This window comes from Natator depressus, chromosome 25 (genome assembly GCF_965152275.1).
Source record: "Natator depressus isolate rNatDep1 chromosome 25, rNatDep2.hap1, whole genome shotgun sequence".
Lineage (NCBI taxonomy): Eukaryota > Metazoa > Chordata > Testudines > Cheloniidae > Natator > Natator depressus.
The window spans coordinates 13,503,152-13,529,485 of record NC_134258.1 but is presented as its reverse complement, the minus strand read 5'-3'; the positions used below and the strand labels follow the sequence as shown (position 1 = coordinate 13,529,485).

The 26,334-nt window shown below is 54.7% G+C and overlaps 1 protein-coding gene across 2 annotated transcripts; it reads left to right on the top strand.

Annotated features, from left to right (window-relative positions):
• Positions 1-51: 51 nt before the first annotated feature.
• ABHD8 (abhydrolase domain containing 8) lies at positions 52-22,703 on the top strand. Of its 2 annotated transcripts, none has more exons than XM_074939624.1 (5): positions 52-350; positions 17,445-18,186; positions 20,472-20,642; positions 21,198-21,414; positions 22,490-22,703. In XM_074939624.1, the coding sequence occupies exons 2-5, from the start codon at positions 17,453-17,455 to the stop codon at positions 22,640-22,642; spliced, it is 1,275 nt and encodes a 424-aa protein (XP_074795725.1). In that variant the 5' UTR covers positions 52-350; positions 17,445-17,452; the 3' UTR covers positions 22,643-22,703. The 2 variants fall into 2 exon arrangements, with proteins under 2 accessions (XP_074795725.1, XP_074795724.1); XM_074939623.1 differs by lacking the exon at positions 52-350 and adding an exon at positions 9,588-9,796.
• The last annotated feature ends 3,631 nt before the right edge of the window (positions 22,704-26,334 follow it).

Here is a 26,334-nt window from a genome sequence, read left to right as displayed (position 1 = left end):
GGGGCTTCTCTATGGCTACAGAATACAAGGGCAAATAGCTCCCCAAAATCCCCCAGAGCCAGGCTATGGTGTTTTCCCCTCCACTGTGGCTCATGGAGAGAAGATGGGAGGAGAGATTCCATTTTAAAGCAGATGATTTTAGCTGAAGGGAAGGCTCAATCGTTCTTACTGCACATGCAAAAAAAAAATGTAATCAGAGCAGCTCAAAAGCTGAGCATCCTGCCAGCGCTAGCTCCTTGCACGGGCGGCTGCTGACTTTGGCTTTTCTTCCTCCCCCCTCTTTTGCTTTCTTCAAGATTAATCCTTTTATTTGCAATCTCAACCGCTGACAATTCTTGTCAATCAATGAGGTGAGCATGATGTTCTGTCTCTCTCTGTTGTACAGGGGACTGAATGTACAGCTGGAATTTGGGTCATGCACAGGGGAAAGGAGGAGGGGGGTATTCTGCACAGGGTGCAAAATGGCCAAAAGACCCACTCGGAAGCTTAAGATCAAAAGGGATTTGAGAGGCGTTAAATGGGATCTCAGGAAAATAGGGGAAGGCAGTAGCTGTCTGAGCGATGCCAGGTTGTTTGCACATAAATAGCTGTATTATCCATGCATGCTTAGGCAAGGGAAAAAGCTACCCACCAGCAAAACTTAGGTGCATGCATCTCCTGTTGTGATGCAATTGCAATAAATTATCGTTGGCTCTGAGCAAGGCACCACTGTTGCTGTGCGTTGCAGATCTTCTTGGATTTTTGGCGTGGGAAAGAGGCAGAGGGGGCATCTTAATGTATTGATTTGGACTTGTTTTGGTTTTTTCCCCTTCCTCCTCCAACTGGTTCGCTCCTTTCTGTAGTTCAGGGCTGTGGCATTTGCTGCTTCAGGAATTGCAGCTGTGTGTGTGTGTGTGCGTGCAGCTGTGTGTGTGTGTGTGTGTGTGCAGCTGTGTGTGAGAGAGAGAGAGAGAGAGAGAGATCAGGATATCTCTGGAAGAGAAGATGAGGGGGTGAACTGACCACTAAATCCTGGAAGGGTCAGATACAGGTTGCTTCATTGTGCAATGCATGATCTTCTGTGTTTCTCAAGGTCTTACTTCCTAGGGAGAGAGACCTATGTGGCAGTAGCTAGCCATGGCTCCCAACCTGCCTGGCATGTTACAGAGGCTTTTATTTTTGTGTGATGCCATTTCTCTTTTGAACGTAATTTGTCTATATTGTCATTCTGTGGGGCCCAAAGCAAAGTCCTGCCACTGACTATGGGACCCACCCCCGCTTTTTGCAAGGATGCTGCATACTTTAATTGCATCCCTGTGCAAGGGGGCTGGACTAATTTGTATGGGGGGGGGCTGAGAGCCATTGAACCAAACTGTAAACCCTGTATATAATGGAATCCACTTCAAGCCAGGGGGTGCAGCACTGGCAGCACCCCTAGTTCCAGCACCTATGTCCCTGTGTATGCTGAGAATTTCACCTTTCAGGGCTTGGTGGGAACTGCAAGCTGATCTGAATCTCTTGGGATCCCATTTCTATTGCTTGCAAAATCCTCCCAGATACTTCCCAGGATCCTAATAAACCAACTAGTGATACAATCGGCGTACAAGAGGCCAGGCACAATGTAAAAACCACAGGTGATAGCCTCCCCGCTACAAAATGTTTGCTCCCTCCCCAGTGGGAACATTGCTTAAAAGGCACTGAGATGGCTCACTAAAAATTAGTGGTGCAAACGATTAGCTCCTGTGTGCTTATTAGAGATCCCTGTTTGTTTGTCATTACGTTTGAATGTTTTCTCTGTACCTCAGTTTTTTCCACCTGTGGTGGGGGGGAGGGAAGAGGGTGTGAGGGGAGGGAGAATAACAATATTTTGCAAGTTCCTTGGGGTGTTGTTTAGCTCCATTCATATCTGTGATTCTTGGATGGAAGGGACAAGAGATGAACAAATTATTATTATAATTAGAATCCCAGCTTTGGCACATCTAATGTCACTCTCCATTTCCATGGCACTTTACAAATATTAAGTCCCCCAACTCCCCTGCAAGACTGTAAATATTATTCCCAGTGTGGGAAACTAAGGCACCAAGAAGGGATGCGAGGTCCCCCCAAGGTCACGCAGCAGGTCAGTGGCAAAGCCAGGAGAAGAACCCAGATCTCTACTGCTCTAACCATTAGACATGCTCCCCAGTGAACAATGCTCTTAGTTCATCTGTTGGGATCAAATGCTCCTCTTGACTTCTGTGAGCAAAGATGAGCCAAAAGCTAAGGATGCAGAGGGGCTGTGAAAGGACATTTCCACCCCTCACCCACCCTTTGGCCTGTGGATTCTGCGCTGTGGGCAGGACAGAGGGAGAAACACTTTCCATCAACAGGAAATCCAGCTGGATATGAAAGCTGACCTGCTGGCATTCTCATTTATACTAGTTCCCCCCACTGCTGGGAGCAAGCCTTCCAAAGAGGCAGGAGGGGCAGTCACAGTTGTGGGGAGGCAGCTGTGTCCCCAGAGAAGCCAGGAGGCAGTTCTGGGGATCCCCTCTTCTGGTGTGAGCAGGCAAACCCAGGTCTCTGATGGAATGATCAGTCAGGAACCTTGCAAATCCTGTTCTGGAGCAGCCCACATAGGGGATGGTTTGGCCTTTAGTCTTCAGTTGGTTTTTGTATCCTGTACAGTAGGGTGTTGATGGTGGTTGTTAGCCCAGCACCTCTGGGGGGTGAGTATGGTATAAGTGTTGCTGGGACATACTGACCCCACGTATTGTGAGCCTTGCATGCATGGCCGTAGTGTTACTGGATCCATTTTTCTTGCCCTCCAGCCCTCCATTTGCATCTTGACCCTCTTTTTCTCTGACTGTGATGTTTTGCCTTCACATTATATAAAATTCAAGGCATTTCAGCTCAAAGTAGGTCAGTAAGTTGTTTTTCCTCGGCCAGCCTGTTCTGCCAGGCACGACCGTCCTGGAAGTGGGGGAGGAAGACAGGGAGAAGGGAAGTCAGGGGGCTCCTCAGTAGCTTTGTGATTCAAATGCAAAAGGCCCAAGAGCTGAGCTCGGAGACCAAGCCTGGGCTTGGAGAGCAAACAAGACTGTTTCTGTCTCGCAGGACTAGCCATCAGCATTATGGTGCTCCTGGGCATCTCTCTACTGCAGAATCAGGGTGCATTTTCCCTGGGAAGCTGTGGTGCTGGCAGGGAAGATGTATATATTGTAACTTGTTTTGGTCTCATCTACACAAGAGAGATCAAACGCTGTAATAGCACCGTCTGGGGGCTGCCGTGTGGTAACCCCCCATCCCCAAGACTGTTGCTTCTGCAGTCTGGACGAGCCCTTAGTGAACTGTGACTGCTGAACTGATACTGTCTAGACTTCTGGAGGTCGTGCGGTAACATTTCTGTCGAGATGCTTAATGAAAGGGGTTTCAGTGAGAGGAAGCCAGAAGCCCCTGGAGTGGCTTGAAGCAGAAGGTTCCAACTCTGCTCCATCCCCTCTCTGTGATGTTTCAACTGAGCCTATCCCAGACGGGTTATGCAGGGGACAGAGGTACAGAGAGAAGGGGGTTTATATAATGCTCTTTGCGCCTGACTCACTGTTGTGACTGGCGTTATGTAACTAGTGCTCAATTCTTTGTGCTGGGGATGGCAGATGAATGTACCCAGGGCTTGTCACCATGGTTACCAGAATCTTTACAAAGTTCTGTACAGTCCATATGGTTTCATTTTCAGTCTTTTCATCCTCTGGAGGGAAGAGCCCTGGATTTTTGGCTGCCCTTGAGGGAGGCAGAGTTCTCTGGTGGTTAGAGCAGTGGAGTGGGAAGTAGGAGAGTTGGGGACAGTTCCCAGCTCTTCCACTGACTCGCTGGGTGATTTTCCCCTCCCGAGTGGAGTGCTCTGAGATCTGCGGCTGACCAGCTCAGATAAATGCCGTATTTATCTGCCACACTTGCTGGGTGGCGTTCCTCAGCTTCCATTAATTCCTTTACTGAGCAGGGGCTGTCACCCCTTGAAATGTGAGCGCCAAGCTAATCATCAGTAAGGGATTTGGAAGGAATCCTGTAGGAGGGCAGGGGAGGGTGTTGGTTTGAGCAGCAGGCCGGCGCTGGAGGCAGCTTGCTGGGCTCCCGATAACCTTCTCAGCTGAGTATATAAGAACAGAGGTGTCCCAGCTGAAGAGGCTTCAAAGGGAACAGCCCTGTATTGTTCAGAGGGGGCCTGCCTCTGTTCTGGAATATCCGTTTCCTTCAGTTCTATGGATGATTGTGCAGTTAACTCTTTCTCCCCCAATGCAGTGTTTAAAAGGGGTGGTGTGTGGTGGCATAATGGCCCCAAGACACTGTCAATGGGTTACGCCAATAACAGGCTGGGGAGAGGGGAGGGCTCCTTCTATGCTGCAGCACGATTCAAAGTTCACAGTGTGGAAAGAACGTCCCAGCACTGACACGTGATCGCTTGGGCTCTGTCACCGGGAGGTGCTTCATCATTCTGTACATCTGGTTTTGCCTGATGTATATTTTTCTCCTTCAGCCTTTTTCTGCCTGGTCAACAAACACCCCTGATCTACGCCTAGTGTAGAGAGGGGGGCAGGGAGGAGTTAATGGACAGCAGGGGGTTGAGAATCAATCCGTGGCCTAAGCCAAAGAAGCATTTATCAGCTACCCTTATCCTTAAGGACCTAGGTTCTGATCCTTCCCATTTACTTCAGTGGACTCTGGATCAGGCCCCTAGTTCTGCTGGCCTCAGGCACTTAAGCAATGTCATTGCTGCCAGTGGAGATATCTGGCTTCTAATCTGCAGCGCAAGCACCCCTCCCGCTGCGGGATTTAGACTAGCCCCGCGGGGAAGGCCCGTGAGCCACATGGGAACAGGTAGCAACTGTGAGAAGGCTGGAGAGCTGCTCTGTGGGTCTGTAATCAGGAGGTGAGAAGCATCTTTGCACAGGGCAGGAGAGTTTGCTTCTCCGGTGAATCTCTCTCCGGCTAGCAGAGTCCCTGCCTGAGACATGGTGATGGAAAGGTTCCAAGGAAATCAGGTCTGGAAATGAGCGAGATGGGCTAATTGAGTTTATCCTGGTAAATGAATCAAATTCTAGCAGATCAGCCAGAAATCCTATTACGTTCACTAGCCTATTACCCATACGGAGATCATTAATACCTCGTGTTATTGAGGGCATAGCTTAAATCCAAGCCCTTATTGGAAATCCCGGGGAAATGACCTTTCTGGTGAGGTATGAGGTGAGCTTTGACTTCTAGTAGCCTAGGAGTTCAGAGGACTGGCTGTCAGGACTCTTGGAGTCTATGCCTGGCTCTGTCACTGACTCCCTGTGTGACCTTTGACAAGTCACATCTCTCTGAGTCTCAGTTTCCCCATTTGTAAAATGGGGGATGATGCCTTGCTTACAAGGGTGATGTGCAACTTAAAGTACGCAAAGGGCTTGGAGATTCTCAAATGGAAGATTCTGCAAAGGGGAAAGGATGGTGGAGTCATCTTCCAGAGAGATATCTGAGACTGACTCCATCGCTCATGGGCCCTGGCTCTATTAGGGAAATCTAAGCAAAGATTGCACACCAGGGCTACCACTGCTTCGGCCCCGCTGGCACCAGCAACATTGGGAACCCTAGTAGGGACACTCCTGCTGGCGTTATAAGCACTGTATCATGTAGCCCACCTCTGAGCAGGTGGTTTAAGTATACCCAGCTCTGTCTACACTAATCCTCCCATCATTTCAGTAGGATATGTAAGAGGGAGAGAATCTAAGAAAGAGGCTAGTGCAGAGAAGGCTGAGGGGTCTCCTTCCAGACCACGGTTCCCTGCTCTGCACCCGGCTTCCTTCCATTCTGCCTTTTCATATCGCAGTCCGGCCTCGTTAGAGGCTGAGTTTAGCTGACTCTTGGCTTTGCAGCTGTGCTAATTTGCTGGTTGTCAGGGCTGATGGCTGAGCACTGTCCCATGCTGAGCATTTCCGGGTGGGAGTCAGGCACCAGGCACAATGGGAAGAATTAGGGAGAAAATCTTCCAAGGGCCGTCTCAGCAGGTTGTGAAGTAGACAAGCCCTGCCTTGGTTTCCGTCATCCTGTTTTCACTCTGATGTGTGGGGCGGGGTTTGGAAGCCTTTGGATGATTTGGTTCCTTGGGTGTTCAGTAGGGGTCCCTCTCAGTCATGATTAGAGCCTCACTGGCAATATTGAGAGACGGTGAGGACTGAGCGCCCTGCCCCCAAATCTGCTGAGCCGGTCAGCCCCATGTGAGTGAGCAAGTGTCCCTGCAGTGAGCTGTTGAACTCCCATTTCTACCACCCCTCATGTTTATTTCTTCTCTTCAGCTGATGTAATAGCCATGTCATTCCTTCAGCATGTGTCACCCAGTGGTTAGAGCAGTGGGCTGGCAGGCGGGATTCCTGTGATCTGTTCTCACGTCACGTGTATTCCTGACTCACTGTGTAAATTCTGTCCCTCGGTTTCCCCAGCTCTACTATGGGGTAGTACAGACCTCTTGGGAGGTGGCAGGTGTGTAAAGTTGCATTAATGAATGTCTGCAAAGTGCTCTGAGGTCCATGTATGAAAGGAACTAGAGAAGCAACAGCATGATTCTTCTGGACAGGCTCAGTGCTGTTAATGATCACAGCTCCCAGGAGAACAGATTCAGCAGGGGTTGGGAGCATTGGGAATGGAGGATTTTTGTCTGTAACCCAATAACAGCTGCAGGGATTCTGGCATCCTGGGGGCCTGGATCAGGTGAGCCAGGATGGTATAGAGACCTGTTGAAGGGGGGATGGGTAAGACTGACCGCTGCCCTCTATCCATTAGGAGTAAGTCAGAGACAAGGATCAGCATTCCCTTCCTCCTGAGGAAGTCTGGGTCTTGCTCAGCCTGATGATCACAGCTTCTCCTTGCTTTGCAGGGGAACTGAAGAGAGTGGGGTTGGCTCATACACGTGTGCAACCTTGCAAAAACATCTGCTTGCCTGGGAGAGTAATTTTTTTTTGATGGGCAAGGGAGTCCGCCCCAGCTTTCCTGATCCATCTTCACGGGAAAGAGCCAAGTAGGGTTTGTGCCTGGACGGGTGAAATGGTCCAGACGGTTCCTTCCCCCCCACCCCCGGTGGAGGAGCTGTGAACACCATCTCGGCCGTGGGGAAGACAGTGTCAGCACAAGGGCAGCGAATGTGTGTGTGTGACTAGGTGGTGGGAGCCGTGCAGCCGTGGAAGGAGCAGCCTTGCAAAAGCGTTTAAGAAATCAGCTCTGCCTGTGAAAAGCAGGTTTCTTCAGCCGCAGCAAACGCAGGCAGGCAGGAGACAGTTTATCCTTTTAGCTGCTCTGCTCCCGCTGCAGCCTCTCCATTAGTATTTGCTGAGAGCCGCAGTCCTGCGCTGCCAGATCAAAGGCCTTATTAACTTCCTTCTGGTGGCATTTGGGCTTGAGAGGAAGGAAAAGAGGATCACTGAGAGATGAATAACGTACGCACACTGCACAGAGGGATGGGGGAGAGAGGTGCAGGAAGAGGAGAAATCCACAGCCAGACTGAGGGTGGCAGGAACAACTGTAGCAGTTAGAGCAGCGGGCTTGGAGACAGGACTTCTGGGTTGTAGTCCGGGCTCTGCTGCTGAATCACCATGTGACCTCTGGGGCAAGTCACTTCCCCATCCCATGCCTCAGTTTCCCTGTCTGTAATACTGGGGCGATAATACCTTACTTACAGGGGTGTTGTGAAAATTCAAGTGTAAATGGCTTCAGGAGCCTCACAGGGAGGGGAGGAAAGGGCAGAATGAGAGGGATTTATTTGGGGTCAGGGGGAAGTATATGTTCTATAGGGACGTTCCAGAAATCTGTTTCCCCAGTGACCCCCGGAGCAGCCTAGGCAAACTCTCCTCAAAGTGACCCTGGTACTGGTGGGCCTCTTCTGGCTCCCATCCAGGCTACTAAGTCTGCAGCCCGGTGACCCAAAGGGGTGAGTGAGGATTTAGCCAAGTGAGGTCTGGGCTGGAAGCCCCACTCGTGCTGGGAGCCAAAGGCAGAATGAGACAGTAGGTCTCTTTTGCGCCGTGGGGAAGGGAGGCCAGTCTGTGGGATCTGCTGCTCTCATTTACAGGGCTCATTTAATTAAAAGGCAGTTAAGCTAATTATTGTCTGTATTCAAAACAAACAGAACCAGAGGTGCATGAGCAGAGGGCTTGAGCCATTAACCCTTTGGGCTCGGTGCTGCCTGGTAACCACAGCCTGCCTACCCTCGGAGCAGGGTCAGCGTGGGCAGGGGCACAGTCAGCTTCTCTCAGGCAGGGCCCTCTGCCCAGCACTGTCCTGGCAGCCCCGTTCTGGGGTAGGTGGGGAGTTCAGGCCCCATTCAGCCCTTGACTCCTGGCCAAGGGGCTAGTTGCCTTTTCATTGGCAATTGCAATCCCATCTTGCCCTGGAGCAAGTGCTCAGACAATACCGCACCGCTGCCTGCTCTGCTCTGACCGGGCCCCAGGCCTGTTCCGTAGCTTACGTCCAGTGCCAGGTGAGACATTTGGTGCAACGTGTCGGTTTAACTTTTCCAATGGGGGCATTGATCAGGAGCCCAAGTCTGGCACCAACTTGCCCGTCTTCCAAAGTGGGGCAATACTACCTGCAGCACCGAGAAGCAAAGTGTCTCCAGCTCATCACAAAGGCAGTCAGGGCTTCTCCCGGCTGGGGGCTCCAGTCAGGCTCTGGGTAGCTGAGTGCCATGTCGTGGCCAGCTGTGTCCTGTCCCAACAAGAGAAGGTGTGTACGCATCTCCCTTCGCCTTTGGTCAGGTAAGGAAAGGGGGTCCGATTCCTCATTGTCCTGCAGCTGGGGCCTGGTGAGTACAGCATACTACCAGCTCTATGTACTAGGCTGTTAAACCTGCTTGGCCCCGGGTGTGACAAGTGCCAAAGGCGCCGGGTAGCGCTGACTGACCCCTGGTGTTGGTTAATGTACTTCTATAGGACACGGGTGTTTCTCAGCTTGTTTTCAGTCAATTTGTGGTCGCTGTTCCCATGTTTGTAAGGATCCTGACTTGCATTTAATCAAAAGAGAAGAAGTTTCCCCAACTCCCACCAAAGGTATTTGACGTAGTGGGAGGACAGAACTGACCCCCTGCTGGTCACAGGGGACCTTAAAACAGCTGGACAAAATTCCCTTTAAATGTGATCCTCAATAATACAGCTTAGCTCTTGCATTGACTTTTTTCATCCATAGAACTCAAAGCACTATGCAAGGCTACTACAGATGGGGAAACTGAGGCATAGAAAGCCAACATGGTCTGCCCCCATGGTCACACATCAGACCAATGGCAGAGCTGAGACTAGAACCCAGGATCCTGGTTCCCCATCCACCAAAGGTTTGAAAATGGGAGTCAGCAGAACCAAGTTTACGCTACTGAGTCCACCCCCGAAATTTACGCAAGTTATTCCCATGTCTAACCCCACTGAACCCTCTTTTCATATGCTGGGAAGTCTCCTGCTTTGACTCCCTTTTGCTGTGTCAGCTGGGGAATGAGTTGTCCCTTTAAGAGCAAAAAGAACTGGGGTGGATGACACCAGCTGGTTTAGTGCAGCTATTAACAGATACAAGGATTAGGAAGCTGCCAGAAAAATCTTGGCATTCTAGGGATTGTGCTGCAGCCTGCACGAGTGCCCATGGGACATGTCTGCGCTGGGGAGGAGAGGACGCCTAGATGTGAACTTGGCTGGGTCCAGAAATCACAGCACAAGGGCACTGGCTTGACATTGCCTGGCCTGTGTGAGGGTTGTGGTAGCTCAGGATCTGCCACTCCACCATGTGATGGGAAGAGAGACCCTCTCATCCTTGCATGCTGGCTGCTTTCAGGGTAAGTTCTCTAAAGCCTCCACTGGTGTCTTCTTCCTCGCTGGGGCAGAGACGTGAACTAACCTGGGCCTGACCCAGGATTCCTTAGGGTCCAGTTATCCACTTCCCTGACTCTGAGGGCCAGGAGCCTTGGAGGTGCTGCTGTATTCAGTGTACAAAGCAGAGCCCTTGGATCCAGCAGCTGAATCTTTATATGATCCGTCACCCTGACAGGAGGCAGGTTTTAATGTGTCCCCTTGGGAAGCATGGGTTCTGCTAACACGGACGTGACAGCAAAGGGACATGGCAGGTTTAGATGTGGGACCTGACTCTCCTCTACCTTGCACCATCAGTGATCCCCGTGCAAAGTGAGTGCATTCCGATCTGGTAGCGTCATGCACCTGCTTTGCAGAGGTGACACAAGTGCCAGTGAATCGGGCTCATTGTACCTCGGATGATCTTTGCTATATTTGATAATGATATAATTAAGGAATTAAGTAACATGTACACACTTGTGCAAAGTGTTATGGACAGAGGTAGTTTGGTGTGCACATGTGTGTACGTATCAGACACAAGCTAAAATATGGTAAAACTATACCTGCGACCCCATCATTTTATTATTTGGATTGTGATGATGCCAGGGGCGGGCGGACGGGGGGGGGGGGGGCGGTTCAGCCAGCGTTTGGACTCTGAGTGTTGAGCATGGTACCAGTAAATAAACGGGCTGCCCTTGTGGTGAGAAATCCCCGGGATCGGCCAATTGTGCTGGGGGCCGATTGGGCAAAACCACTTACTGGGACTAGCTGCTGATATTGAGCTGGCATGTGGCACATCCAGTCTGTTCCGCTTAGATTCTCATACCGTGCCCAGCGTCGTGGTGTCAGAACTTCTGGACTGGCACTGTGAGGGGGAAAGTTATTTCTGATGGATGAAAGTTTTATTCTCCATCAAGTGCATTTGAATGTTCTTTGTCTGAGCCCCTGTGGTGTGGGGGATTGCTGATAGGGTCTGGATGGCTTGCGGGGTGCTGGGGTGCTCTGTAATGCAATGCGAAGGCCATTACGGCCAGCGGAGCACAGGATCCAACATGTAAAAAAGTTTTGGATCCCTTCCCCCCAGCTTATAGTCACCCCCTGCTCCTCTCCTCCCTTCCAGGCAAAGGCCTCCCTGTGCCTTACAAAGATGAACCCGGGAGGCAGGGCTGGGTCATTTTCTTCAGCTTGGTAAAACAACTAGCTGTGGGAGAGTGCAGATGGGTCTAGAACCCAGGAGTCCTGCTTTGCCCTCTAGCACCTGTTCCTCACCCAAAGCCGAGAACAGAACCCAGGAGTCCTGACTTCAACCCCCTGGTCCAACCACAAGACCACCTGTCCCCCAGGATTTATTTTGACTGCTCTAATTCCCTCTCCTGCCATCTGTGAACAAAGCTCTTGTCATCCTGCCGGCGGGTGGGTTTGAAGTGTGTTGGTGGAGTGAAGTGGCCAGCTCCTGACAGCCTTGCTGGAGTTTATACACTTAATTCCCTGCTGGAAGCATACGCTTCCCTCCCTCCATTCTGCAGGGATTTGCTGTCTGGCTGGCAGTAAATGCAGGCATTAGCTCCGGTGGGGGCTGGCGGGGGGAGCTCTCCCAACAAGCCAGCCCCCTCTGCACAGCAATGGATCCAGCTGTGCTCTCCTGCTCTAACAGCCCATCAGCATCAATAATTCACTGCACCAGCCTGGGCCTGGTAAATAAGAAATGCACTTCGACCTGCCCCGTGGGAGGGGGGATCTCCCCTTCCCCCCTGCAGGGACTGCGTCCTACAGGCTGCCTGACCCCGGACGAGTTTGGCTCCTGTGGGGAGGGGGTCAGGACCTGACACAGATATCCGGGTGTGGATCCTTTGGTAGCATCTGCTCTGTTTACCTGGGCCTTGGGGCCTCTCTCTGCAGGGATGGTGGGTCTCTGTGCTGTGCCACAGAGTCAGTTCTGACCCAGGTTACGTTCCCAGGATCCCCTCTGTAACTGCTTTTGGCATTCAGATTATAGATGAACTTGGGTAATAGACGAGCTCTTCATCTCGCCCCCTGGGCTTCCATCTCCTGGTCCCATCTGCATGAAACAGCCTCCGTCCGCACGCACCAAACACCCACTTGTAAGCCAGGGCATCCAGCAGCTGCAGCTCAGGCTCTTCTCTACACTGTTGGGTTTTGCTTCTCCAAATCCAACAGTCTGACATAAATCCAAGAGCTAAACCCAGTTCTGTTCTCCACAGGGGCTGGCCTGGCTCACTCCCAGCTGGCTGCTTGTTAGCCTTTTAGCCAAGGACAAGGTGATCTGAATCTTATCACCTGATTCTCAGACTATTCACCTGGGAGGCAGCTAATTAGTCACAGGCGGGGTGCAAGTCAAAGGGCCATTCCACCCTATGACACCATCTCCCTAGTCCTTCTTCCAACGGTGGTGATGATCCTTTGACCTACTGTTTTATCTGGAGGGCTAAGCATTAGAGTGGGAGTCAGGAACTCCCAGCTTCTGTTCCCTGCTTTGCCCCTTGGGCAAGTTCTTACCACCTCTCTGTGCCTCAGTTTCCCCATCAATAACAGGGATAATGATCCTGATCCACTTCCTAGGGTGGCAAGTTGCGGGGCTTGAGAGCATGGCTAGTAGGAGCTCACTGCACTGAGGGCGATTACACTAGTGCAATTGCACTGATTTCAGATGTCCAAGCATATGGGGTGAAATTGACCCCACAAGGCCTCTGTTCCTCTTCAGTCCAGGGTGACCTAGGTGGGAGCCTAACTTTGCTGTCTCCCTGCCCTGGCGTGAATTTCTCCCCAGTGCACAATCTAGCATCCCAGTGCCGCAGCAGATAGGAGCTACGCTCCCATGTATCCCTCTTACTGGGCCAAAGTTCCCCCATCTGCACCATAGCAACACACGCTGAGCTGAGTCCCTGGCTCGAAGTCACCCCGCCTCTCCTCAAGACAGGTGCAGGCAACGTCTCTGGGGGATCAGAGCAGGTTTGAACATAAGAAGGGCCATACTGGGTCAGACCAAAGGTCCATCTAGCCCAGTATCCTGTCTTCCAACAGTAGCCAATGCCAGGTGCCCCAGAGGGAATGAACAGAACAGGGAATCATCAAGTGATCCATCCCCCGTTGCTCATTCCCAGCTTCCGGCAAACAGAGGCTAGGGACACCGTCCTTGTCCATCCTGGCTAATAGCCATTGATGGACCTATCCACCATGAATGTATCTAGTTCTTTTTTGAACCCTTTGCTGTGACCTTGGCCACTTTCCCTCCTTCCCTCCCTTCCTACCCCACATTTGTCCATTGGGTTGAAAGCTTGTTGCACAAGTATTTTGCAGCTTTCCCTGTAACCCTGACTCTGTATTGCTTTGATTCCCCATTCCTCCTGCTCTTCACGGCCACTGGCTTGGCCCATGTGCCCGCTGTGGACGGCCGGGAGGAGGGACGCAGGCTGGCAGAAGAGTTCTCCACATGCAAAGATGCTGCAGGGCACACAGAAACCCCAGTAGTTTCTGATCCAGAAGCCTGGTTTGAGACTCACTCTTGCAGCCATGGGGACCTCTGGTGAGGACACATGTGGACGTGAATATTCTTCAGGAAAGAGCCAGCACCTTACAGCTGGCAGTAGTGTTACTGCAGCCCGCAGACACATTACTCCAGCGTCCAGTACTTGCACAGAATGGGCTGTTTCTCCTGGACGTCGTAGCATTACTGGGCCGCTTTGATCAAAGCGGCTCTGGGTCTAACTGGGACAAGGGAACGGCCCACCGTTGTCTTGGCAAGCCAGCTGCGGGGGGAAATAGGAGACCCTGCTCCAGAGACGTGTGGTGCCAGGGAGCTGGATGGTAGCGCTGCTGCTTTCGTTCCCCAGTGCATTGTCAACTGGCAGCAGCTGGGACTTTCGCCGGCACTTTGGCTCACAGCGGCTAGATTTTGACGCAAGTGGATGTTGAGTAAACTGGCAGCCCTGGAGCTAGAAGTCACCTGCTTCTGCACAGAGCTGGGACAGTGGCGGGCAAGCGTCCCCTATACCGATCCTGCTGATTTCTCAGCCCTGAGCTGGAAGAGCCACCCCTGGGGTGAGAGAGGAGCCCAGTCTCCAGGACTTATTTCACCCTTGGCCTCCCGACTGAGAACTGCCAGCCAGTGGGGCGGGGGCATGTAGTGCCGATTACACCGAGACCCACCAACTCATTTCACATAGGGGCCACCCAACGGTTACATCTGTCAGCCCCTGCCAACCTGGACTGCTTTTGAATCAGTGTGCTGCAGGGGCAAGTTGCCACATCCCATCCCCTATTGTTATTTAGTAGGTCGTGCCCAGAGGCCTTGGTCAGGATCAGGGCTCCTCTACGCAGGCATTGCGCCTCCAGAGCACCCCCTCCTGGCCAGGGGGGCTCTATGGTGCCTGTCTCAGGTTTCTCCTCACTAGGGTTTTCCATCGCTCCTGGGGATTCATGCAGCTCAGCCCTCCTGCAGGGTCACTCTCATGGTCTAGTCCCCTTTTTGGGGTAACAAAAGTCCAGCAAGAGTCCACCCAAACAAGAGTCCTTCCACCCCACTTGAGTTCTTCGTCAATCCACTCCCAGCCCCACCTGGCTGCAGCCTCTTCCCTGCAGAAGCCTCTCTGTGGAGCAGTGACTCGGGCCTCCCACCTGGAGTCTCGAGGTTGCAGTGGCCCTCCAACCAGCTCTCGGCTGGGCTTTCCTCCTTTTCAGTCCCACTGCCCTGGTAGGTGCAGCAGGCTGGGGCTAATTGAACAGGGCTGGCAGACCTGAGGCCTCCTGGCCCTTAAAGAGGCAGGTTACCCTGTTATACACCAGCAATGCTCAGTGTTGCCCAAATGGCCCCTGCTCCAGGGAGTTCATAGGCTAAGACAGGCCCCATCCAGGCTCTCACTGGTTTGAGATGGTGAAGGCAGATGTCATAGCTTGGTCTGGGTCCTCTTACTGGGGGTGGCCCGGACCATGGTGGTCTCTCACTAATCTGTGTCCTTAGCTGGGCCTTCTACGGTCTGGTCCTTGAGAGGCTGGAAGGCCAATAAGAATGCCTCCCGTCCCGTAATTACACCCCCCACAAACTCCCCTTCCACACGATTGTCAGACTTGGTTTATGGAATGACTGTAATTAAACCCTCCAACTCTATTCCCTGTAATTTCAAGCTCCCAATGTTTGTACTGGTGGTTTTGACTGGAGATGCATTATTCAGACCATTAATCTATATATGTTGGTGGTTGTAGCTGCCTTTCTTTAGCGGCTAACTCGGGGCCAGAAGTAAAATGTAGATTTTTTTAAAATGTGCTTTTCTTTGGGAGTTTCTTTAAATCAGATTCTTCAACGCTTGCCAACAAACGATTCCCTGAGTTTGAGCTGATTCAGAACTGAGAGGGGATAGCAAAGGTGTACGTGTGGCGGGGGCGTGTGCGTGTGACTGGGGCGGGGGCGTGTGCGCGTGACTGGGGCGGGGGCGTGTGCGTGTGGCGTGTGCGCGTGACTGGGGCGGGGGCGTGTGCGCGTGACTGGGGCGGGGGCGTGTGCGTGTGGCATGTGCGCGTGACTGGGGCGGGGGCGTGTGCGCGTGACTGGGGCGGGGGCGTGTGCGCGTGACGGGGGCGGGGGCGTGTGCGTGTGGCGGGGGCGTGTGCGTGGGGCGTGTGCGTATGATGGGGGTGTTTGCGTGTGACGGGGGCGGGGGCATGTGCGTGTGACTGGGGCGTGACTGGGGCGTGGGCGTGTGACTGGGGCGTGGGCGTGTGCGTGTGACTGGGGCGTGGGCGTGTGCGTGTGTGTGTGACGGGGGCGGGGGCGTGCGCGTGACTGGGGCGTGCGTATGACTGGGGCGTGCACGTGTGACTGGGGCGGGGGCGTGCGCGTGTGACTGGGGCAGGGGCGTGTGTGTGTGGCGGGGGCGTGCGTGTGGCGGGGGCGTGCGTGTGGCGGGGGCGTGTGCGTGGGGCGGGCGTGTGCGTGGGGCGTGTGACGGGGGCATGTGCGTGTGACTGAGGCGGGGGCGTGTGCGTGTGACTGGGGCGTGCGTGTGACTGGGGCGTGTGCGCGTGTGCGTGTGGAGGGATGGGAGGGTGATTCGTCGGAAGCAGCAATGGAACTGTGTGTCACAAAAACCGTTTACATTCCCCTTGCTGTCTGGCTCCGCGAGTAGGTTCCTTTCCCAGCCTGCACTCCAAACTCGCCCCTTCCTGGGATTTGGCTGTAGCAGTAACCTAAATTCCAGCTCAAGCCTTCCCTTCAGGCTTGGCTACACCTGTTGTTCCTCGCTCAGGCCTGCTCAGCCCACACTCTAGATTCTCCCTCTCTTTCTTTCTGCCCAGAACCCACGTAACCCTTTCTCAGCAGAATCGGCCCCTCCTCACAGGGTGGGGATGTTTCAGGTTAGAACTGCCAGCTGGTCACAGACTGGGTCTGTGGTCTCAGGTAAGTCTCTTCTCTTGATGCCAATGACGGTAATAATCTTCCTCTCCTCCCATGTTTGTTGTAAATTCTGATTAACGAGTGTGTCTGTAAAGTGCTTTGAGGTGTGTGGGCGCTAGGCAAGGGCAAAGGAATAGTATTGGCATGTGTGTGTGTGGTGACCTAGATACATGCCCTCTAATGTTATCTCTTCTGGGGCCTGTCTCTGCCACTGTGGGTGGCTGTGAGATGCCAGGGATTGTTGCTATCTAGACGCTGGTTTATTGCTACTTGAGTTTATCTCCAGCCAGGCTGGCTGTGCGTCACACCCGACTTGCTTAATCACAGTTGCCATCAATGGAAGGGACTTATCCATGGCCACTCAGCAAGTCAGGAATAGAACCCAGGAGTCCTGATGAAAGGGGACTAGATAGATCAGAGTGTATTTCTCAATCGCCTGCAAAGCATGTATCTGGTGACCTGGGTAGCAGGAAGGCTGCAGCAGTGAAGGGGGGACTGTTACTGTGTTTTGTGAGTCAGGACAGTGGGGTTGTTTTTGGCACTGTTCATGGGACTTGAACCTCCTCTGACTTTCACTGAGGTGACTTGGCTGGTGCTCTGGTAGCGCGAGGAGAGACTCGGGCTGCGTCTCGTCGCCAGTGCCCCATCGGGGCATTTGGAGTGTCTCTGCCAGGGCGCATCTGTGCTAACGCTCCGCACTTAACATCTCCAAAGCAGGAGAAATGTGCATTGCTCAGAGCCAATGGGCCCCACTCTGATCTCATTTACCCCGGGGCGATGCCACTGGCTCGACTTACTGCTGGTTCACACCAGTGTAAGTAAGAACAGAATCAGGCCCCCTGGGGCCACATTGGGGATTTCTTTCTTCTGATTTTGGGGGAGGGTGACAAAGAGCTCTGGCTGCAGTGGCCTGATTCTCCGCTGCTTGCACTTGGTGGGTGTGAAGTGCTACAGAGCCGAACGGCAGCATGTCCCACTCCCTCTGCACAGCAACGACACACGGTGCAGGGTAGAGAAGAACCAGGCTCAGTCGTGTCCTGCTCACACTGGGCTGCTTGGCTCTCCCTGCCCTGAGACAGGCCAGATCCTCAGCTGCTGTCAATGGAGCAATGCCGATTCACACCCCGCTGCAGATCTGGCCTGGGACGGGAGCGCGGGTGGGTTCAGTGGGAGTCGGTCTCCTTGCTAACAACTCTCCTCCTTGCTTGCCTTTCACCCCTTTCCAGGAAGCATCATGCTGACCAGTATCGCCGATGGGATCATGTGTTGCTTGATGGGCAAGACAACCAATGCGGTGGGGCCCGTGGACAGCTTTGAGTCCAGCGACGGCTACAGCTTCCTGGAGGTGAAGCCCGGGAGGGTCCTGCGGGTGAAACACAACCTGCCCACCCGCCAGCCCGAGGAGGGACCCAAGGGGCCCGAGCGGGGTGTGGTGCACTGTAAGCGCAAGATCACCCTCTACCGCAATGGGCAGCTGGTGATTGAGAACCTGGGCGATGCCATCCGCTCCGAGCTCCTGCACTGCCAGAACGGCCCCATGGAGCCCCAGAGCACCATGGAACTGGAGCTCTCGGACGTTGCTGGCAATGCCTCCACCCAGGGCACCGCCAACCCGGGCTCCAGCGCCCAGCAGGCTCTGGCACCCGGCAAGCGCCGGAAACGCAAGCCCAAGAAGGTTGTCAACATCGACTGCAAGAAGCAGATCAGCAGCTGCAAGGGGACGCAGAGTGACGTGGTGCTGTTCTTCATCCACGGCGTGGGCGGCTCCCTGGACATCTGGAAGGAGCAGCTGGACTTCTTCAGCAAGCTGGGCTACGAGGTGGTGGCCCCAGACCTGGCTGGACATGGCTCTAGCTCCGCCCCGCAGATCGCGGCCGCCTACACCTTCTACGCCCTGGCCGAGGACATGAGGGCCGTCTTCAAACGCTATGCAAAGAAGAGGAACATCCTGATAGGCCACTCGTACGGGTAAGGCACCGGCAGGTGGTGAGGAGGCTGGCACAGTGGGTAACTCCCCACCCCAGCATAGTCTTCCCTAGTGAATGGGTCTCTCAACACACCGTGTGGGTCAGGACTCCCCGCTGAAAGAAAGATGATAGGACTAGAGGTCTTTCAATTACAGATCGGTCCATCCGGTCTCATGTCCCACCCGCTCATCAAGCTGGATTGCACCACTGGGCCATCCTCCTGGACTGGCCCTTTGGAAGGTGGGGGAAGCCCCCCATGCAGGTGGCCCATTGTCCCGTCAAGGAAACTAGCAGCCCAAGTTGCAGCTGCAAGGCTTGTGCAAGGCCAGAGGAAGCAGTAATGCAAATAGACCTCTCTCGCTCTGGCTCTGCTTGGTAGGGTAGCTGTGTGGCTTGTCCCTTTAATGGTAGCTTCTCCCCAGTGGGCTCCTTGCTGTCAGGGGTGGCTGGAAGTGGTCAGCCTCCTTCCTGATCCCATGATTATTAGTTTTTATTTGGTTCTTAAAATCTGGGAGGAGACTCTGCAAACCCGGCAGCGGCTGCAGCAAAGCCCAGTGCATCTCCTGCTGCCTCTTGTCGACTGGTGCATGATCCCCACCCCCAGGTGGATTCAGTCTTCAGCCCAAGATCACAGGCCCTAAACGTGCACTCTGGGGGGCTGTGCTGTGCTGGCTGGCCCTAGTGTCAGCTCCGCTCCCCCTGGTCACTGCTGCCCGGGGAGCAGAGGTAGCCTGCGTAGTTCCCAGTGGCCATGCAACGAGCTCTGAGCCACGCTGGGGAAGTCTGGGAACAGCAACTGGGCAGGCCCCCCACAGCATGTGCTTTGCCCCCAGGCACTGAGGGTGAAAGGGGAGATCACTTTCCATGGCCTCTCTGCCGAGACCTCTGATGAGAGGGCTGGCTAGAGGCCGGTGGGACAGAAGTCCTGTGCTGAGACCAGTCACCTCATCGCACAAAGAGCTCGGGCCAGACCTGATCTGGATTTGAACTGGGAAACCGCATCTGAACATCTCCGTAGCTCGGTCCCACCCCCTTGGCCTGTCCAGCTTCGATCATGCCCCAGGGGTCCCGGCCACTCACTTGCAGTCCTAGTGCTCCTAGCAGTGAGGTAGAGCCAGACAGCTCATCCCAGCTCTTGCTTTCCCGGTAGGGACCAATATGCATCATCCTTCAGGGTCTAAACTGAGGGCTGGAGACCTCATTTCACTTATGATCAGCACCATCTCCCCTCTGCTCTCTAATACTGGAAGCCAGGCTGCACAAAGACCCCCATCTGTGACCTCTGGGGAGGCTGATGAAGGGGGAGCGACTGCTCCCAAGCAGTGCTGATGACCTCTCCTGCAAGGGGGAGGGAGCCCTATAAATAGCAGTAAGTCCAAGAAAGTCAATTAGGCAGCAGTTAAGCAGTGCAAAGAGCAGTGCGAGGAGAAGGAATTCGTAAAGGAGCAGGCCCTCGCTGCAGCCTCCCGAGGTATTTAATGGCGTGGCCAGGAATGGAGGAGACAGATACTGGCTCAGAGCCGGTGAGTGAAAGGGGATTAGGTTTGAAAGGCAGCTGTGGGACGTGAAGGGATCTTGGCTGTCAACTAGATGAAAACATCCTCCCGCCACCCAGGTCCTTGTGCGATGGACACTCTCATCCATGCTGTCTAATGATTGATTTGCAGCGCAGTGAGAATCAGACACTCGTTAGAGGCTATCCCTGTCCCAGCTCTGGAGCGTCTGTGTAATTCAGACCCCAGTAATTATGGAGCAAAGATGCCCTAGCAGCTGGTTGAGTTCAGGTGCGTACGTAAAGCAGGACTGAACCGATCAGCTCCCTCCTGCTCTGGGGCTCAAAATGTGTCTCAGGCAAAGTAAATGGTACAAGCTGAGTTTCACTTGGAGCAATGATATTGGGGTTCCTCGGCTCTTGGTCAACCCACATGTTTCAAGTAGGACTGGATTAGCAGGGGAGGATTAAGGGTGGTCGGCAGAGCCGTGTGTGTGGGGAGCCCAGGGACGGGATAGCAGAGAGGGGGCGCAGGTCAGGAGTGACTGGCGTTGGCAGAGCGGTGTGTGTAGGGAGCCCATGGCTGGGACAGCTTCCGAGGAAGGTGTATCTCCTCTCTAACACAGCACTATCCCATGTGAGGAGGAAGGGGGAGAAGTCCCCCCGGCTGCCAGCCTCAATCCTTTTTGTACTCGGACATACGAGTATCAACAGCCTTTGTAACTTCCACACCAGCTGGTGTGACTGCGGGTGCCCCCCTCCCGTCAGATAAATGTCCCGTCTCCTCCTTGCAGGGTTTCCTTCTGCACCTTCCTAGCCCATGAGTACCCGGACCTGGTCCACAAGGTGATCATGATCAATGGGGGCGGCCCGACTGCGCTGGAGCCCAGCCTGTGCTCCATCTTCAACATGCCAACCTGCGTCCTTCACTGCCTGTCCCCCTGCCTAGCCTGGAGCTTCCTCAAGTGAGTCGCCAACTCTTCTGACAGCTGTGGCTGGAGAAAATTAACACTGGGGAGGGAGAGGTTTGCAGAAGGGTATGAAAAGCTTCCCCCTCCTCCGCTCGGTGTGACGGGCCATACCAGCAAGGGCAGAGGCAGCGCTGGGGATGCGCCAGGACAAGTGGCAGCCACATCTGGCAGCAGCTCCCCACATCTGCTTCTCACCCCCTCTTGCACAGCTTCACCTATTGTCCCGCTAAGCATGGCATCTGAAGGGGCTAGTATGCACCCACGGCAGGGGCCTGCCCGGCCTCTCGCAGCCCCAAGAGGGGCCTGGCTATAGCTGAGCAGAGACGCGCAGGGGGAGATCATCTGGGCTCTGCCATTACCCAGAGACAGTCAGTCCGTCCGCCCAGCAGGCAAACGGCAGCTCTCCCTCCCCAGCCCATCGCCTGGGCTCACTCCCTGTGCCAAGCATCTTCTGCGCCAGCTCTCTGTGCTACTGCAGACCCAGCTGGGCTCCCCCTGACCTGGGCCATGCTGTTAACTCTCCCCCACTCTCTGTCATGTGCCCGGTAGGGCTGGCTTCGCTCGCCAGGGTGCCAAAGAGAAGCAGCTGCTCAAGGAAGGCAACGCCTTCAACGTATCCTCCTTCGTCCTGCGGGCCATGATGAGTGGGCAGTACTGGCCGGAGGGTGACGAGGTCTATCACGCCGAGCTCACCGTGCCAGTGCTGCTGGTGCATGGCATGCATGACAAGTTTGTGCCAGTGGAGGAGGATCAGCGGATGGCCGAGGTACGGTACCGGCAGCCAGACCTGCGTGGGCTGAGGAGCACAGCGTGAGTTAGAAGCAATGGGATTTGCTAAGTGGCGTCAGATCGTTGGTCTGTGTAGTCAGCATCCCTCTTCTTGCTGTGCTGGACCAGACCGGTGGGGTCATATCGCCTGGTTTTCTCTGCCTCTCCCCAGCTGCCCCCCAGTGAGACCCCTGCCCTGGGATCTCCCCTCCCTGCTATACTGACTCAGGCCAGGACTCATTAAAACCCATCAGCCCTGAGTGGCTGGAAGGAACACATCCTTCAGGTGCAGTGTGCCCTCTCTTTGGACAGAGCCCAATCTAGCTGTTGCAGCCACTGGATGAAATGTGGTTCTGATTTGCATATGCAAATATATCATCCTTCCCTTGAACTCCCTCGGCTGCCATGGTGGAGAGGCAGAGTAGGGGTCCAGCTGGATGCAGTCCTGGGGGCAGAGCCACCCTGTGTGGACAGCTGTGTGCAACACGCTGGTCAACTTGGGCAGGGACCCCCACCCACTGCCTGCCCCCCCTTCCCTGCCCCTGATCAGAGAGGGCATGCTGGGCTCAGGGCACATCTCCTCTCTGGCTCCCGTGCTGCCAGCCAGCGGCCCTGGAGGTCACCCTGCTCCCCCAGGCTAGCTGGAGCGTGAGCGATGGCTGACGCCTGCCAGTGCATGAACAGACGGGCAGAGCCCTTCAGCTGCCCTTGCCTGGCGTTATCTCCTCTTCCTCTGGGGACGAGCAGCGTGGAACGCGTTGCTGGCACGGGCAGGGTGGCTCTTGCAGCAGCTTGCGTCCCAATGAGATAAGCCCAGAGCTGGGTGCCAGGACTGGAGCTGGGGGGGAAATCAGTCCATGCCCATTGAGCCTGACCTCAGCCCCAGGGGCTCTGCCATTGAGTCTGACAGCTCCAGATTTCCTCCTTGCACCATCAGTTCAGCCCTAGTATATGCCCTCCCCACCCTCACTAGTGTCCACCTGTATGGGAGGGGGAACTGCTGGCTGGGATCCTGACTCTTCCAGTTTCCATAAGCCCTGATGGCCATCCTGTGCCATGTCCTCTATTCCCAGATCCTGCTGATGGCGTTCCTGAAGGTGATTGATGAGGGCAGTCACATGGTGATGATGGAGTGTCCGGAGACGGTGAACACCCTGCTCCACGAGTTCCTCCTGTGGGAGCCCGAGATGCCCGCCGGGGAAGGGCGAGAAGTGGAGAAGAAATAAGCCAGTCAGCGAGTGGTGACCCGGCTGCGGTGCTACTTCGACGGGAGGGACTTTTCGACATGGAGAGAGACGGGGTCTGAGTGCAGGAGCGGAGGGGGGTGTGGTGGAAAGGCTCCTCCCTGGCCATGCCTGGAGCTGCTTTCTTCCCTGGATACAGCTGGATTGGAAGCTGGGCTGGCTGGCGGTTAAGCACAACGGCTTCAAGGGGAGCCTCTTTGCAGGGCCTGGTGCGTGCAGGCTGGCGGCAGGAGTAGGGCAAACTGGCCGAGGGCGCGCTCCCTGGGAGGGCACGCAAGCTGCATCTTCATCCTGTTTCCTTGTAGTATAATTTCTCTCATGCAGTGGCCCCATTTAGGGCAGGGGGTGGAGAAGGGAGACTGTGGGGAGGGGCTCAGACTGGTACAGCATGTGGGGCCTCTCCGCTCCCCATAGCATCCCACCCACCATTAACCAAAGGGGTGCTTTAAGGGAGAAGCCACAAGATGAGGATGGACAAAGCCACAAGGGGCAGGCTCTTCCCACGAACTCTTAGCAGCTAGATCCCCCGCTTTGCTTCGGCTGAACGTGAGCCAGCCCTGGACAGCTGACACGCCTCGCCGGAGGGCCAGTGGTGGGCTTGACCCTGCCCGACACAGGGTACCTGCCCCGAGGAGCTCACAACCTAAAGGATGTGTGGCTTTTGCCCCGGGGAGAAGAGGCAGAGAAGTGAGGACTGGTCACCATGCATGTCTGGCTTGTAGCCGAGTAAGGCGGGATAGTGACTGGTGGTGCCAGACTCCGAAGAGCAGCCCTTGAGCCTGGCTCTGGGACAGAGGGACGGCTCCTGCTGAACGCTAGCTGCCCTGCCTTGGGGCTGGGCCCATAGATCAGCTTGACACCAGCTGTCCGAGAGGAGGGGGCGGATGAGCAAAGGCCGAGCTGTCCAGCAGCAGGGTCTACTGTTCTCAGCACACCCCAAGCATGCCTTCCACCTCCTAACCCACCAGTGCTTTAGGTACCTTTTCCCTGGCTTCATCCACATGACGACCCTCCGTTTCCCCACACAACCTTCAGTGAACCGATAGGGCCAGGGGAGGGTCTTGGGGAACTGATTTTGACGCCGTCCCATGATCAGTCAGACCGTAGGTCAAAGACATTGCAGCCGGATTCACTATGACCCCAAACTGCTCCCTTCACTGGGGCCAGGTCCTGCCTCAGGGCATTTTCCTCACCAGCCTCCCGCTGAGCATCTCCCGAGTATAGTTTGGTAGCCCGGACGGAAGCTGAGTGTGTCCGGATGTGAAGCGGAGAGGGAGCCGTGGCACATCATCATCTAGCCATTAACACACCGTGCGTCCATCCATCCCCGTTAGCGTCACCTTTTGCACCCAAACCTGGTGGGCATCGAGTAATCTAGCCCTGTGTTAGTGTGGGGAGGGGAATGCTATAAAGGATGAGGGAATAACTACAAAAGAAAACCAGTCACGTTACCTATAGATGCCACTACTGTGGAAAAACCACCCTCTGACGCTGTCCATGCGGCTTTTCCTCTGGACCCTGGCAAAACCAGCAGCGGGGCAGGTACCGGCTGAAAGGGGCAGGGAGGGGCTGAGTCCGTTGCAGAACGGGCTGCGAAGAGTTGAAAGTTGAGCTCTGGGGCTCCCCCTCCACTTTGACAGCAGCGACCATTTGATCCCTTCCACAGCGGGGTGGACAGGAGCTGGGGTCAGTTTAACAGTGTCCAGCTGCAGGCCAAACTGACCCAGAGGCAGAGGAAAAAGTCTCCCCCCACCCCTCATTTTCAGCTACTAGGAGTGAGGGGATGGGTGGGGGCTGCTGTGTGACCGAGGCCTGGCTGGGACAGCTGGGCTGCAGCTCTCCCCCACGCAGCCAGGCCTGTTGGCTCCCTCCTGCTCCACGCTGGATTATTGCCAGCTGACGGCCCATAAAGGAACAGCGCTTCGTGGCCATAGGGCTGCACACCCAACCCTGTGCGGCATTGCCCAGGCCGCCAGAGCCCATGCCGGGTGCAGGGATCTCTCCCTTCCCTGTTCCGTCATCGAAACCAAAGAGATACAAACAAGCCTGTTTGTCCTGTACAGGCCTCCGCAGAGCAGCTCCCGCACTCTGCAGAGAACTGAACGGGGGCAGGGTGGGGCAGATCTTCTGGACACTTTGCCCCAAGAACAGGCTGAGCCAATCCTCTACTGGAGCTGGATCAAGTTGCTGGAAGGATCTTTGGGGGCCTCCTGAGTGCAGCTGACCCCCTGCTCTTCTGCACAGCCAGGGGTGAGGTGCTTCCAATGTGCCAGGCCATGGGAGGGGCTTCTACGCCCACCTCTGGGTGACAGCACCACTTCTCCAAGGCCAAACCTGCTCCAGGCACGCTCAGCCCTGCCACAGACTGCAGCGGCTGTGGGCCAAGCCAGAAGCCACTGCTGAGCTTGGCTCGTCCCCGGGAGCACAGCCCTAGGGTCTCTGACACGACAACAGTAACCGCCATAAGCCTAGCGATGGCCCTTCCAGAACAGAACCCGTCTCCCGAGCCAGCAGGTTCTAGTGGGGAGGAAGCCTGAGTATGGCAACCCACCATATGCGACAGCAACCTGACTCCCTGCTCCGCGGGAACCAGCAGGTATGGATCACTGACTGAAGGGTGTCACTCCCGGGTGCTCCTCACCCATGCGGCTGTGGTGGACTTGGCTCCTGGCCCCTGCTGTCTGTACCTGTTTGTCTCATAATGAGAATTTTAACGACTTACAAGGAGGTTCAGAACATGTTTCCATTTAGTCGACTTTGCCTCCAGTGAACTGTGTGACCAAGTGGCTGCTATTAACCAATCGAGGCAGGAATCTCTAGACTAACGCCATCTAGACACCCTTGTCATCAGTTACATGGCTGGACGACCCCCGTGTTACAGCATCTCTGTTATTTTTTGTGTCCTTAATTCTTAGTGGAAGCCGCCTAGCACTTCAGCCTTCTGATGTTTTATTTCAGAGCAGCTGCAGAAATGTGCATAGACCTGTTGTAACCTTCCATTTGTTAGGGACCATCCAGTTAACAATCCAAGGGGACCCTCCCTTTGCAAACTGAATCCTCGGGGGTTATTGCTGTGGGGCTCGGAAGCACTTTGCGTTTGAATGAGATGTAGAACTGGTCAGGAAAGATCCCCCAGCTCGCTGGGAAAGGGCAGGGGGAACGTTAACCTCATTGTTCTGGCCCAGTCCCACTCTGGGTAATTACATTGTGCCTGCTTAAATTAACCCTGCCATTGCCAAGTGAAACGGTTGTGCAGCCTTTTGCTGCACGCTATTAAACAGCTGCTGAATTTCAGTGGGCAGTGGAATTATCCAGCTGTGGTTTGGACAGTCCTGGCTCACTGGAAACTACAGACAACAGAGTCTCTTTGCAGGGGATTTGCATGGGCATTTCAGAGAGAAGCAGCAACTCAGCCAGCTCTGGCCCCGAGCAGCAGGAAAACGACACAGCAGCTTCCAAGGAGGAAGAGCTGCACTGATTAGGGACTAAATGGCAGACAGGCTCCTGCCTCTAGTTCATTGTTATGATGGGGTCCGGAAATGCTAACACTGCTCTGAGAAAGCCGAGGGGTCTGTCAGACACACCACGGAATGAGGAATGTGTAGTAACAACTCCATTGCCAGAGAATGGATTTGCACTGGACCCTGCGCTGAGTGCAGACAGGGGCTGGCTGC